The sequence below is a fragment of the Helianthus annuus genome, chromosome 3 (genome assembly GCF_002127325.2).
Source record: "Helianthus annuus cultivar XRQ/B chromosome 3, HanXRQr2.0-SUNRISE, whole genome shotgun sequence".
NCBI lineage: Eukaryota > Viridiplantae > Streptophyta > Magnoliopsida > Asterales > Asteraceae > Helianthus > Helianthus annuus.
In genome coordinates, this window is record NC_035435.2 from 129,105,920 (window position 1) to 129,121,720 (window position 15,801).

Below are 15,801 nucleotides of genomic sequence, written 5' to 3' on the forward strand. Positions count from 1 at the left end.
ATTGTTATAAAAAAAATGGACGATTATACCCCTGAACAAAAAGACAAAACTACCAGCTTTTAATAGTGAAATAGAAGGTAATTTGAATTTTGGACTAAAATGGCAACAAAAGTGAAACCACAGGGACCCATATTTAAAAAGTTTGAGATTTGGACTAAAATGACAAAAGTACCCAAACCACAGGGACCAAAATGGCAGTTTACTCAAAAAAAAAAAAAAAAAAAAAAAAACTATTCAATTTTAAATTCTAAACGTGCCGGCATCACAACATATCAAAATAATTAATTTATAATTTTCTCAATTTATCAAGATTAAGAATGGTGGGTGTGTGCATGGCTTTTGGGCGTTGTTGGCCTTTTAACGCTGGCTGCTTCACCCGGGTTGGCGTTTTGGTCAGTGTTGTCTGCTTAGTGTGGCAATATTGCTTGGCGTGAGGCGTTGGACTAGGGTGACGTGGCCGACAATGTATGGCTAGGATGTTAACCGTTTGGCTAGCCCCTTCCACAACGCCGGCTTGGTCACGCCTCTTCGACACCCTACTTTTTTGAGTGTGAACCGGTGAAGCCCACACCTGTCATGTGTCAAGCAATGCCCCTAACCTAAGCCCCACCTAACCTCATAGTATAATAATCTATCGGTATCTAATTCAATACATTAAACAATGTTACAACTCTTTATACATAAAAGTACAAGCCTTTAATGCACTAAAACAACATCATGACATCTCGAGCACCATCATCGGCATCAAACACTCAAAAATTAACGACTATATCCTTTAACACCCTCCCAATACCCCACCATCGCTATCGCTATCACAATCACAATAATAATCCCTTGTACTTCACCTTCCTCCTATAAACCCTTTTCCCATCTTCAACATTATTCCCACCTCATTCTTTCCAAATTCACATTCACACGTTTAGTATTTCACCTTTCTGTTCAGAAATCTTTGTGGGTTTGGTTGATTAACACCGTACAGTAAGAAAAGCTTCGATCTTTATTAGTGTTCTTATCATATACCATAGTTTTGAGATCATTGACAGTGAAATTCCATCAAAATTTCATCTGGGTGTTATTAATTTTAGCTGGTAGTTAAGGGTTTCTGTTAAAAATCTGATCTTGATGATGGATTTTGGTGGGTTGATGCTAGGGTTTTATTAGGGTTTACTGTTTCTGATAAATTTATAGCATATGGGTTTGTTAAGCATTGATTAGATTCAAGATTTTGTGAGTTTATTTGGTGATATGTAATATGGGGTCATCAGGTTTTGGCTCAATATGTATGATATACTCTGTAGTGGCTTTAAGTTGTGGAACTTTAATGATGTTTTATAGCCATGAGGTGTTTGCATTCAGTCATGGGAATGAAATTGCAATTAAGTTGTTGGGATCAACACCACATGATCAGTTGTTGATCAAGACGTCTGATTCGTTCTCCGGGTTGCTTTTGTTTGCTGTTGGGAGTCTGTTGTTCATGGTGGCATTTGTGAAGGATAGGGAGTTTCAGAGCTTTTTTGCTAAAGGGTGTGTGCTTCTTCACATTGCCATGGCGATTTGGAGGATTTATTTCGAGAGGAAGCTTGAAGAACTTGGTCGCGATTGGCTCCGGCTGGTTGTTGGGGATTTTGTTTTGGCGATTTCGTGGGTACTGTTTCTTGTGTGTGGTTGGAGAGAAAAGTACGATTAGACAAACACGCAACCGATTCATGACTCGTTCCTTGTTCTTGGATTGATATAAGAGTCGTTGTTGGATTGATATAAGAGTCGTTGTTGGATTGATATCGCAGGTTGTGTGATCTGTTTTGGTGATTAATGGAGGCTGTGAAGGGGTTTTTTCTTGTTTAATTGTAGGAGCAATGCACATATATTCATGATTGTGATTAGTAAATGATTGGGAGTTTTTCAAATTTGCTTTCTCTGTTATCTTTTTTTCATGTTTATAAAGAAAACTTTTGATCTTATTGTCTTCATATGTTCATCTTCCAATTTCTAGGTCTCATGTTTGATTTTTGTGGTTAGTTTTTATGTTGAATGGCAGAAAATGTTGCTTCTAACAGTGGATTAACTGCTGAATATATTGTTGTTTTTGTTTGCTATATTGTTGTTTTTGTTTACACTATTTTCTTCGGTTGCGGAGCTAACCCAAAAATTTAGGGGTATCCCAATTTGTTTTTGGGGATTAGGGGCATCCTTATAAAAAGATAAAATTTTTACACTACGTAGACGGAATTAAAGGGTATTTTTACACTATGAAGACGGAGTTACCCCTCCTTATGCATTGCCTCTGATTTTCCTCCTCTCCTTCACAGAGTTCTGGGTGAATTTTCCTCCTCTCCTTCACAGAGTTCTGGGTGAGTAGAAAAATCAAATAATATAATTTTAATCTAAATAAAATAAGGATGTCCGGAGTGGTGCGGTAAAGGGGAGCGGCAAAGGGTTTGCCGCGCGGCAACACCGCCGCCGACCCCTTTGCCGCTGCGGTTTCAATGTTGATCAGGGAAGGCATGCCGCTGCGGTGAAGGGAGGAAGGAGAGAGAGAGGGCTGCGGTGAAGGGAGGAATGAGAGAGAGGGTAGTGTGGGGGTGGGGTCCATTCCAATCTCAACCAATCACACTTTTTTTTTTAAGTTTACCACTTCACCAAATGTCTAAACCATTGCCAACACTTTTCACCAAAGTTTAAACACTTTTCACTAATTGACGTGGCGCACCCTGATTGGTTGATTTTTTAGTTTGTGTCTCAAGTGTTTAACCACTCCTTACACCCTAAGGGTTATTGGATTTTATCACGCACAACTATTGGGTATTGGCCGCTACCACTCTCCACTATCACTTTTACTGCCACCCCTCCCAACTTAACATTTGGTGCGTTGTGTCACCCCGGACCTATACTTTACATGTTTTGCTATGTTATTGTGGCGAAATCCCTTAATTATGACATCTTTCGTGTTACGATTTGGATGCTGCTCCACCTAATTTGCAGAAACTCTTGTAGAATGGTTAACTCCGGAGTGACACAACACACAAAGTAATAGTTGAAAGTGGCAGCGGCCAATACCCAATAGTTGAGAGTGATAAAATCCAATAACCCATAAAATAAGCATTTGACACTTTTGGTTTTCTTGCGCCAGAGGTTGTGGACCTGCTTAGTCGAGTCCAAAGGGTCATGCATAGTAATGTCATGACCCCGAGATCTATGAATGTACTTTTTAAAAGGCGTAGTTTTGCTATTAAAAAAAGGGTAGCGGCGCAGCTTGTTTCCGGTTTACCTTCTATTTAGATGTAAAAAAAACAATTTTATTAAAAAAAATCAGAAGCTTATGTTAAGATTATGGTTATTTTGATAACCAAGTTTCATGGTTTGATTATTATTTTATGTGAATAAAAATTTGAAATATACGAGTCGGGCCGTACTATGTTGACTTTTAACAAATTTATGGGTTAATTTAGAAACTTTTTTTTCCTTTTGGACTCACAACGTGCCGTATGCTTGGTGGCGACCCTGGCCTCGTGGAACAAGGAGAGAGACCATGTAAACATGTATCCAACAGCCGGATAGTCAACGTACAACATGGCCCCAAAGGAGTAACATATTGATGTCCTTTGGGGTTTGTGGGTGGGTATGGGGTTTAAACTTTGAAACTTTTGTAGTGGGGTTCATTCTGGTTTTGGTTTATAAGACTGGGGGCTTCAATGAGAAAAAAATGGAGCCATGTAGATATTACGTAAGCAATCATCATTCATCTTCTTTGAATCGAACCCTCTACTGTTGTTATCATGCCCCTAACATCTCCTTCACACATCCTTATGTTCACCTTTTTCACCATCTCAGTTACCCCACGTCCACAAGCCCATCAAATTCACAACACATAGCTTTAGGGTTATTGTAATTTTATTTAAGTTTGAAAATTTAGAGCATTTTGGCTAAGCTTTTCCAACCAACTTATTGACTTATTGGCTTAATCAAAAAGCCAATAAGGAGTTTTAGTGTTTGGCAAATGCAAAAGTCCTTTTCAAAATGACTTTTTTAAAAGGAGAAAAAGTCATCAAAAAGTCATTTTTGAAAAGTTAGAATGTTGTGACTTTTTGAAGTAACTTATTGACTTATTAGCTTTTAGTCATTTTACATAAATAAGCTAAGCCAAACACTTTTTAAAAAACAACTTATTGACTTATTGGCTTTTCCCACCCCATAAGCTAATCTAAACATTTTTTTAAAAAACTCATTTTCAAAAAGTCATAAGTCAGTAAGTCTTTTTCACAAAAGTTCTTTTTAACTTAAATAAGCTTAGCTAAACATGCCCTTAGTAAATTAAAATTGTTTACTTATTTTATAATGTTAGTTGTGATGGTTTCTTTCTTGTATCCTTTAATTTTGAATCTTTATTGTGTTTATGATTATGGGTTGGTTACTTATAATTTTTGAAGTAAATTATCATTGAAAATTTAGTAAAAGATAAAGTAGGTACGTATAATATACCTAGTTTGGTTTAGTAGGTATAATGTCATGTGGTGAAGTAAGTCACCATTGTTCCAATGAAAAACGTACTAAAGTAGGTACATTATAGTAATTAACAATTCTATTAGGCTAGAGGGTATGAAGTACATCTCTGGAGCGTTCAGGACTGACGACGGTTCAAACACCGTGCCGCTCGGATCGTCTCCGTCCTCACCGTCGAGAGGAAGATGTTTGAGACGGGCAGAAAAAGACAAAAAAGATGTGGGGACTGAGATGTTATGAACGTTCAATTAAAAAAAATTAAATTCAACTTTTGAATTAATTAAATAACGGTCCTTTTTCAAAATTATACCCAATTCACTCCAAAATTTATAAATACTCATCACTTTTACACCATTTTTCACACCTTTCCACCCACTACAAACGAATCAGACGACCACATGGTGACATGGAGGACGAAGACTAGTAGCTTTTTTTAATATATTAGGAATTTTTTTTAAGTTTATGTTTTTTTTAAGTTTTTTTTAGTCTACGTTTTTTTAAGTTTATGTGATTTTTTTAATATTAATGAAAATATTTTGTTAATTTATTTGTGAAATGTTAAAAAAAGTGGAAGATTAAAAAAATAAAAAATAAAAAAGTGGTGGGGTAGGATCATCCTCCCATTTCCACTAAATTTGGGGGATGGACCATCCTTGGGAGGACTATGATGTGGCGATGACGTGGCAGACCATCCACATACCATGTAGCCTTAAATTAAACTTAGAGCATCTCCAATAAGCTATTTTTTTATGTTTTTATATGTCTATGTGGCATATGTTCATATTTTTCTTATTGTGGGACATGTTTTTTATACCCATTTTTTGGGTGGTGTTTTTCTCCAAAAACTAGAAAAAATGAGTAAATAATGGGACCCATATACTTTTAATAATATATATAAGGGTAAATTACTTTTTGAGTCCCTGTGTTTTAGTGGTTTTAATCATTTGAGTCCAAAATCAAAATGTTTAACGACCTGAGTCCCTATAACCATTTTTCTTAACCATTTGAGTCCAATTTTCTAACACTGTTAGAATTATTTTGTTAAAATTTGTTAAAAGACCAAATTACCCTTACCTAAGATCTCTTATCTTTCTTTCCCTATCATATCAGACTATCCCCATTGCTGCACCTCCCTCCACCACCGCACCACACCACCACCGCCACCACTGCACCACCACCATCTGCACCATCATCACCACCACCATCCCCACCATGAGCACCACTATCCCCACCGCACACACACACACCCACCACTGCACATCCACCAAATCAAACTAAAAAGCACAAATGACTTCCATAGTACAAAACTTGACTCACCAGTCACCACCGTCACCGTGTTCAACAACACAATGAATCAACAGGTGCAGAAGAACACACTCTACGTCAGTAAGAAACCCTAACCCTAACCCCCAAATTTCAATTTCACACAAAAATACTTGCATACACGCTGTATCATACAAATTTCACCACAATTTGTATCCACAACTCACTAGAAAGTTGGCATGTCTAATCAGTATATATGTAGAATCATGAAAGCTATATAAGTAAAACAAGAAAGAATGAAAAAGTAAAGTTATTATGTGTGTTGACTTGGGTAGGAATTGCAGAGAGAGAGAGAGAGAGAAGAAAATTCCCAAAATCCTGGTCTCCTTAATAATCTTCATCCTCTCAGTAAACATAGAAGCAGGCCTTCCACTTGCCGGAGTTGGAGATCACATCCCGGATCTTTTTTCCGGCTTCTTTGGCCTGTTGAATATCGGCTTCGGTGAGTGGGATCTTGTAATCTGCTGTGGTGGCGTAGGCTGAACCGTCTAGATTGCCCGCACTCTACCCGTGACGGACCAATATGATTCTTTTCGGAAGGAATTTCTGTTGTTCACTCATTTTGTTTGTTTCTCAGCTGGTTGGTGGTGGTAGTGGTAGTGGTGCGGTGGTGGCAATGGTGGTAGGATGGTCTATAGAGTGAGAGAGAGAGTGTGTGTGCAGGTTAGGTTGTAGGTGTTGTATTATATATAATTTAACTAGGTTATAACCCCGTGTGTTACACAGGTTGAATAAATGAATTTTATATAGTAAATAATAAAACAATATATTTTTAAAAACCTTATTTATTGCACGGGTTGAATAAATGTAAATTTATGTATTAACAAATAAAAAGTTATATCTATAAGAACCATATGTATTGTACGGGTTGAATAAATGTAATTTTATATATCAAATAATAAAAAATTTATATCTTTAAAACCACGTGTATTACACGGGTTGAATAAATGTAATATTGTTAACCAAATATAAAAATATATATCTTTAAAAACCCTCCTATATTACACGGCTTGAATAATATGATTTTATATACGAAATAATAAGAAACTTATATTTAAAAAAAGAGTAAATTACAAGTTTTATCCTTTATTTTTACATCAAATTACAGGCGGTGTCCTTTACCTTTAAAATTGATGAGTTTTGTACTTAATGTTTCAAAATCTGTCATGGTTTGTCCTTTAGCCCTAACTTAGTTTATTTTTTAAGTTAAGTTAAATCATATACAACACACATGAGGGCAATTCAGTCTTTTCCTTACTAAGTCTCCTGAAAACTCATTACCCCGTTTAACTCTTCTGAAAACCACAACAAAAACACATAAAAACAAAAACCCAGTTGAGTAAAGATCCACGTTGCAATAAAGTGGGGTTGAATTAATTTGCAAAAGAGATTAGAACTTTACAGTTGAGGACGAATAGTCTAGAAAACAGAGTAAATCCACTCAGAATTGAAACAAATGTTTCTTACAGTTTCATGAAGAACCAACATTCCAACTACTTTGTTTCCATCTGTTTTTGAACCTAAGGCCACCATGTTTCTCTTTTTGTTGTCACTTTTACTCTTTTAACACCTCAAATTTCAATAGCCAAGAACAGAGTGGAGTGATCATAAGTTCATGAGTCTGCAAAGGTTTATGAAAACAGAGGAGCTAAAAAGGGTGAAAATGGAAAGAAGGCGGTGAGAGTAAAAAAGGGTTTGCGCAGTTGTTCCTGTCATTTTGAGAAGGAATCCCAAACACCCCCTAGATCTGTCTTCTCCCGTCATCGTTGCGGTGGATTCCGTCCAGATCCGGTCCCACCGTGGCTGCTGGTCATTGTTCCCGATCGAAAACACCGCTCTATACCCACCATCTAAACAACGGATACTTCGATTGGGTGTCCTGATGGTGTAAATCTACAAATTTGACAACGGTTGTGGGTTCAAGAGGTAGATTATTTGTTGTATGTTTAGATTAGGTTACCTAAGGCTTGATTACTACGATAACAGGGGTGTTGATGATGGTGGCGTAGTGTGAGAGAGAGATTCAAAGAGAGAGAGAGTGTACGGATTTTCTGAAATAACCTGGATTATATAAATGTGTAAAATGAAAATAGTAGGGAAAAGACTGAATTGCCCTCATGTGTGTTACACATTATCTAACTTAACTTAAAAAATAAACTGAGTTAGGGCTAAAGGACAAACCGTGACTGATTTTGAAACATTAAGTACAAAACTCATCAATTTTAAAGGCAAAGGACACCACCTGCAATTTGATGTAAAGATAAAGGACAAAACTTGTAATTTACTCTTAAAAAAATTAATGGATACACTTGGTACGCGATAGATATGGTGATTGCGAAGATAATTATTGACAAGAAGGTACAGTGGTCAAACACGTTATTCAAGAAGCAAATAAGTAGCTATTTGAGTGAAAAATATAAATTATATTTAAAAAACCCGTAATAAATTTAATTTTATATATAAAGTAATATTGAAAGTTATATACAATTTGTTTAAAAATTATGTAATAAAATCGATATAATAATTTTTTAATAATGAAAATAATAAAAAGAAATATTATGTTAATACAAAGTTTGGTTGTGGTGATAAATAATTTGGTTATTCAAAAATATCTTAAATTAACAATTTAAATTTGAGGATAATATTTTATTAGAAAAATAGAAGTATTTTATTCGACATTTAAAGTAGGATAAGATTTAATATTAATTTATATTTATTTTAAATATAAGTCATAAAAAATATGATTGAATAGTTGGGATGTTGTATCATGATAATCGGTTGATTTTATTATAATGTCCTATGTTTTTAGTTATATATTTTTTGAATTATTTTTTAAAAAAATTAAGACTTTGTTATTGTTAGTAAAATCAATCATTTATATTTATATTTGTAATTTTGTTTGGTATTATTTAATGAAAAAGCGCATATTATACATATAATTATATTGTGTCTTAAGTTATTGATGCCATCCAAAATGTTTTTTAATTTTATGTCTATTATTACATATACTATGGTAAAATTTTATTAGAGATAATTACATCATTGAAAAGAATAAGAGTAAATTTGTATATTACAAATAAAAAGTAGGTGTTTGTGGAAAAGAAGTAATAATTTGGGTAAAATGAAACTAAAAATTGTAGCTGTTACATGACACGTTAGGTAATACAAATAATAAAGATAATATGATATAGAAGATCAAATAAATAATATTATAAATGAGAAGTATACATTAAATTTAAACTAAATAATAATTATCTATAATAACGTTGAAGAGATTAAACTAAACAATATTTAGTAGGAGAGTTATCTATAATTAATTAAAATGAATTAAACTAAATAATAATTATCCATAAGAAACTAAACTAAATAATGTTTAATAGGAGGATTATCTATAAATAATAATTATTTATAAGCGATTAATGGAAAAATCAAAAAATATATAGCTTAATATGATGACAAGTGTCTCTCAAATAATTTCTTTTATTATATAGTAAGATTTTATAAATAATATTAAAATCATGCATTAAAGACTTGTTCTTTGTATTTTGTGCATTAAAGAGTTGTATTTTATATGTAAATGACTAAAATGCCCTTGTAGTTAACAAACTTTGTGGATGGTGTTAGAAAATTGGACTCAAATGGTTAAGAAAAGTGGTTATAGGGACTCAAGGCGTTAAACATTTTGATTTTGGACTCAAGTGGTTAAAACCCCCAAAACACAGGGACTCTAAAAGTAATTTACCCTATATCATGGTTGCAAAAGTCGCTAGGCGCTCCTAGTCGGTCGACCGGGGAGTTGAGAGTACTCGGCATAGGCGGGGAGTACTCGGGGAGTACTCGGACATGTAAATTATAAAGAAATTAGTTTTCGTAAATTAAATATATGTCTAATAACATAAATTTACTAATATTTATAACAAAATACGTGAAAATGATATTCATTATTTAATATGATAGTCATATAAATTATGTTTTATTATTTTTTAAGTCAAACTCGGCCCGAATTGACCTATTAGATCCGATTTTGGCCGAGTTTGACCGCGTTTGATCGATTCCGAGTAATTAGGCGGAGTTAAAGAAAGTCGCCTCGGCAGCCTACCTTGTAGCGACTACTCGGGGAATACTCGGCCTTGGAAACCTTGTTTTACAACCATGCCCTATATATAACATAGAGAGAGTGAATAAGTGGTGTAAATGTGTGGTTAAAAATTAAAAAGGTGGTGATGATGTGCGATATTTTTATGTGTTTTTGTGTTTTCTTATTGGGTGGGTTTTTGATGTTTTTGAAGGGTGAGTGTTTTTCTGATGTGGCAGCTGACTGGACAAGTTTTTAGGTGTTTTTAATGGGTCTTATTGTGGATGCTCTTAAGGCTAAAGGGTATGGAGAGCCTCATCCCCAAGGGGATGGGTCGCCACGTCACCGCCACGTAAGCGGGGCTTGAAGGGGATGGACCTAGGGGGTAGGGGATGAACCCTTTTATATATGTATGTGTGTATATATAGGTGTGTGTGAGTGGGTGAGGCCCGGCTTGGGCGTCGAGCAGGGGACGGCGGAGACGGGGCTGGGGGGTGGAACTCTTGGGGCGGCGGCGGGAGGACGGGCATGGGGACGCCCCCCATACCCTCCGGTCTAAGGGGAGTGGGGGTGGTCCGTGATGGCCACCCCATCACGCGTGGAACAAAATAGCACACCGCTGCCGCATCAAATATAACGCGTGAACTATTCAACGCGTTAAAATCATCACGCGTTGAAAACAATTCACTTTTAGATTGTTTTGTCGTTTTATGAAATTGAATTAATAGCAACTTTGATGAAAAGTGCAAATTAGCCCCTCAACTTTTGTTAGCTATTTTTAAATAGCTTTCCTTTAATTGCAATTCAGGTCCCTCATCTTTATATAAATCTTAATTGCCCATCTCGACGAACCGTTTAAGTCGGTTGTAATTCAACAAAAGCGCGAGATTTGCGAAAGATGGGGTTGGGAGATGCCACCCGTTTAATTTAAGTTTTTTTTCTAATGTTTAGTTGTTTTTTATTTTGCTATGTAATTTATTTTTTAATTTTAATGGAATTTATAATTTAGTGTTTTATTGTTAATTTCTAATTTAAAAAATAAAAAAAAAGTTGTGAGTGATGGAATTTCATCACTAGTGATGACCACCGCCACTAAAAAGGCTTGTGAGTGGTAGAATAGTGGTTGATGACATGACGGAACTTGATTGGATATTTGTGAGTGATGAAATTCTATCACTGGTGACCACCCCCACTTTACTAATATATATATATAAAAAGGAACCTTCGAGAAAAAAAAAAAAAAAAAAAACCCTTCTAGTATACAAACTGAAAAGTATACAACGTGTGGAGGTCCGGATCGTACAAGATCCAGTACAAGTTTCTTCGTCTTGTGCGGCGTTCAAACGCAGCACGTCATTTCATTTGGGTCTCAAATCGCCTCTTTAAACTCTCTCTTTCCTCTGTATTATAATCCCTCCAGTTCTCCTGCCTGCTTTCAACAAAGGTACGCATCGTTAAATTTCTATACACCGATGAATGTCTATTCTTCGTATCGTTTCCAATTGGGTTTTTATAGGGTTTAAGGTCTTCTTTTTATTCATAGATTTATCAGCATCTTTATAAGTTTTATTGTTGTTATTATTATTTTGTTGAGGAACTTGTGACTGACCTTGTAATTTCATATTAGAATTTCTGGGTTTTCAAATTTTGGAGGGTAGAACTAATGTTTAGACATTTTTTTTTTTTTTATTATTCAGGAACTTGTAATCATGAGTGGGTTACAAACACAGGATTTCCCTTCTGCTTTAAGATTAACTAAAGCACAAAAAGACCAAGGATCAACCGAGTCTGAAACAAAACCAAAGAAGAAGATATGCTGTGCCTGCCCTGACACTAAGAAGCTGAGGGATGAATGCATTGTAGAGCATGGTGAATCCGCTTGCGAAAAGTGGATTGAAGCCCATCGATTATGTCTTCGCGCTGAGGGTTTCAATGTTTGACTACTAAAACCCGTGGTGGTACCGGTTAGGATGAGAGTGTTTAGGATTTTCATTACATGATGAATAAATGAATACTGGTTGATAACATTTTTTGAATTACTCAGGTCAATACTCGTTTTCGTACGTCTTTCTTGTTGTTATACGCTAATGATTGAACGTTAATAATAACAAAAGAATTCTTGATTTGTGATCTATATGTGGTACTTTGATACATTGTAGACTGGCTTGTTTGTGTGTGATTTGGAGGTTAATCTGAAAGACTTGCAGTCTGTATAGAATACGAATACGATCATAACGCGTGTCAACATTGGATACCCTCTAGATAGGGCTGTAAACGAACCGCTTCAGCGAACAGTTCGTGAACTGTTTGGCGGGAAGTTCGTTTATGTTCGTTCGATTAGCTTAACAAACGTACACGAACAAAAAATTTTGTTCGGTTAGTTTAGCGAACGAACACGAACACGGGTCTCGTTCGTTCGACTGCGTTCGTGAACGTTCGGTAATATGTTCGGTTATGTTCGTTCGTTTACGTTAGTTCGTGTCCGTTTGATTATATTAAAAATATAATAAATAATAAACCTTTTATCTAAATATGTTGAAATCTTGAAACCTTATTTTTTTCTAAGTTAGCTAAAATTTGGACATTCTAAGACATTTTTTGGGATAATTATGTCTAAGTTAGTTAAACTTTATTCGATGTTTGGTGGTGTATTAGACTTGTTGTGTTTTAATTTATCATTTGATGGTTGTATTTAACTACTTACATCCAATGTTTAAGGATAACAATGTTTTTTTTTTTATTTTATTTTCAAGTTAAATGCTTGTTTGTGTTCGAGACCAGTGTTCACGAACTGTTCGTGAACAACTGAATTTTCTTAACGAACGAACACGAACATAAACTTATGTTCGGTATGCGTTCGTGAACATGTTAATTTTCTTAGCGAACGAACACGAACATGGTCTTGTTCGTGTTCGTTTGGTTCATTTACAACCCTACCTCTAGATGTGAACTCGAGAGAACATCATAACTAGTGTAATTTTTTGCAATTATATTCGACTGTTTTAATGAGTGTGTATATGTGTCATTAGATATTGCTGGGTACGATTGTTTGTCTATGAGTGTGTATATGTGTTTATGTTACCAGCAGTTCTTGTGAGTTTTTTTTTTTTTTTTTTTTTTTTTTTTTTTGTTTTTGTTTTTGTAATAAACGCGTGCATAAAACAAACAGATCAAACTACGTTACAACAGTAAGTATATTTATATAGTTATGGACCATAGCCACATATGTGTGACAGTTTTATTGAACCATAGACTAACATTAGCTATCGCATACTGGACACCAGTGAGTTCCGGTTACATCATCATATTCTAGTGACCACATGTGCAGTTGGTGCAGCTGCAGTTAGCACCACACTTGCAGTTGCCATTATTTTCAGCTGCAGGAACCTCCATCACAATAGTCTCCTCAGTGCTGCATATAAAAAATCATTTAGAATTAGAGATGGCAAAATGATTGGGCCGGGGCAGGTTGGTTAACGGGTCAAAAAGGTAAAATTCTTTAATATGAGTTAAAACGGGTCAGGTTGACCTGAAACACTTTCTGATAAAAGATTGCATTTTTTTAAATTAACTGGATTCAAGTTAATATTTTTTAATAATAAGTTAATAATCTATAGTTTGAAATTTGAATACAACAATTAGGAAAATATTGTACAAAAACATTGGGCTACTTTTACCATGTTTTCTTCAAAGATATTTTATCTATTGAACATAACTCGTATCGACCCATTCATAAGTAAATGGGTCGAACATGACGTCTACTTAGAATGATAACATATAAACACGAGCGTGTTACTTACGTGCAGTTGGCCTTGTCAAAGCAGTCACAGTTGGTACAGGAAGACATAGTTAAATTTATAATATGAAGTGGCAATAGGGGAACTCTAGACTAACGAAACTATGAAGATGATTTAGATTCGCTATATTTTTTTAAAGTTTATGCAGAGTCTGGTATTTATAATGGTTGTCAAGAATCTGCATAATGGTTGCATTTTCATGCTAGACCATCCAAGTTGTATGGTACTTCCTGAGAATATATCCTACTTTCTAAAATGCACCTTTTTTGCAGATAAATATCATATTCTTTTTTTCTTTTGTGGTTAGGTGATATTTTACTTGTTTATCTTTTCGTTAAATGTAGAGCCTCATATTCCTTTCGTTTTCGTTTTGGAATAGGTGTGCGCGCGGTGCATTGGATGGACAACATACTATTGTCTGTCCTGCAAGATGCGTCAAAAGCACAATGACTAAGATGAATCATTTTTATAAAATTAGTTGTCCATAGTTTCTCTTATCTTATATTACTTAACCTTTGTTAATTCATCATTTGTAGTTTAAATTTTTATGTAAGAAAACTAGGGGTGAGCATCAGTTGGTTCAGTTCGGTTATGAGGAAGTTGGTTCTGTTGGTTCAGTTTGTATAAACATATAACCACAGAAGTCGGTCATAAGAAAAACATAACCAGTAACCTAACCATTGGTTTCTTGTGGTTTGGTTCTTTTTATTTTTTTGGTTTTTTTTTAAGTTATGGTTCAATTATTCGGGTTTTTTTTTCTCACCCTTGAGAAGTATTAAGAGAGCAACAGAACGCGCAAGCTGCCTCATCGTCGGTGCTTAAAGATCGCTTCTATTAACAACCCTCAATTATTAACCCTGAAATACTATCCTGATGATTATGAACTCTGCATGTATGCATTTTCTCTTGTTTTATTCAACAATATCGTATGGTATGATTTGATTTTATTATGTGATAGAGATCTAATGGCGCTATTATGACTTTTTCAGCAAGTGTTACTTGTTACTCTGGCTGCCTAAGAGTTAATCCGGATCTTTGTACTAATGGCTAGGAATTTGTAAAATAAAAAATAATTTGTAGCGACTTTCGTATTGTGTGTGTATATATTATGTATTATAAATATATTGGATATTGCGCATCTGGACCAAGACCGTATCTCATCGATCTTAAGATATTTTGGTGTTGTTGAGATATGAGATTGACTGATGAGTAGCTCCAAGATTATCATACCGTAGTGTATGAGAGCTAGATGGAGATAAGCGTAACTCATGCATGTAGGCCCGTCAATAGATTGGATATTGATTCATATCCAATCCAATGCGATCCATTTAAATCACTTATTCTATCATAAAAAATATCCACCAATCCATTAGTTAATCTTATGGATCAATCCATTTATCCAATTAATTATATGGATCATGATCCATCCGGATCGATCCCTTACTAATTAAAAAAAAATGAGAAATAAATGAAACGCTCTCACTAAGGGCATGTTTGGCTAAGCTTATTTAACCTAAAAATGACTTTTTGTGAAAATGACTTATTGACTTATAACTTTTTGAAAAGGAGTTTTTAGAAAAGTGTTTGGATTAGCTTATAGTAGAGGGGGCAATCTTGACCCAAAGCTTTCCAAATGGGTCAATTTGGGTTGCTTTTAAAATTATATGGGTTGATTTGGGTAAGATATTTTAACTAATTGGGTCATAATGGGTCACTTGAAATTCCATCTTGTTATTTTCGGGACAAAGCGGGTCGACAACATTAAAGAAATGGGTTGATGTGGGTTAGTGTCTTAAAGAAACGGGTCGGTTCGGGTCGGGTTTCGGGCCGGCACGGGTTTCTGCACGGACGGGTTTCGGATCGCAACAGGTTTTGGGCCGGCACGAGTTTCCGCACTAGACGAGTTTCGGGTCGGGACGAGTTTCGTACCGTTTCGACGCGAACCGTTTCGATGCATACCGTTTTGACCCGTACCGTTTCGACCCGTACCGTTTCGACCAGTACCGTTTCGACACGAACCGTTTCGACCAGTACCGTTTCAACCCGTACCGTTTCTACCCGTACCGTTTCGACCAATACCGTTTCGAATCGAACCGTTTCGACGGG

General features: G+C 35.4%; 2 protein-coding genes and 1 long non-coding RNA gene across 3 annotated transcripts; 2 read left to right on the plus strand and 1 right to left on the minus strand.

The window, feature by feature from the left end:
* Positions 1-775: 775 nt before the first annotated feature.
* Positions 776-1,966, plus strand: LOC110894479. The gene has a single exon (XM_022141707.2). It carries the CDS (start codon positions 1,253-1,255, stop codon positions 1,685-1,687), a length of 435 nt encoding a protein of 144 aa, XP_021997399.1. The 5' UTR covers positions 776-1,252; the 3' UTR covers positions 1,688-1,966.
* A 9,206-nt stretch (positions 1,967-11,172) lies between these two features.
* On the plus strand, positions 11,173-12,032 carry LOC110894481 (cytochrome c oxidase copper chaperone 2). The gene is made up of 2 exons (XM_022141708.2): positions 11,173-11,342; positions 11,596-12,032. Exon 2 carries the CDS (start codon positions 11,608-11,610, stop codon positions 11,836-11,838), a length of 231 nt encoding a protein of 76 aa, XP_021997400.1. The 5' UTR covers positions 11,173-11,342; positions 11,596-11,607; the 3' UTR covers positions 11,839-12,032.
* Positions 12,033-13,074: 1,042 nt separating this feature from the next.
* Positions 13,075-13,858, minus strand: LOC110894482. Its single transcript, XR_002566346.2, has 2 exons — positions 13,699-13,858; positions 13,075-13,310 (listed from the first exon to the last, which is right to left on the minus strand). It is a non-coding gene; the product is annotated as an uncharacterized LOC110894482 (long non-coding RNA).
* Between the last annotated feature and the right edge of the window lie 1,943 nt (positions 13,859-15,801).

Excerpts from the sequence above, each read along its gene's own strand:
- LOC110894479 (XM_022141707.2), top strand. The coding sequence starts at position 1,253 with ATGGGGTCATCAGGTTTTGGCTCAATATGTATGATATACTCTGTAGTG.
- LOC110894481 (XM_022141708.2), top strand. The coding sequence starts at position 11,608 with ATGAGTGGGTTACAAACACAGGATTTCCCTTCTGCTTTAAGATTAACT.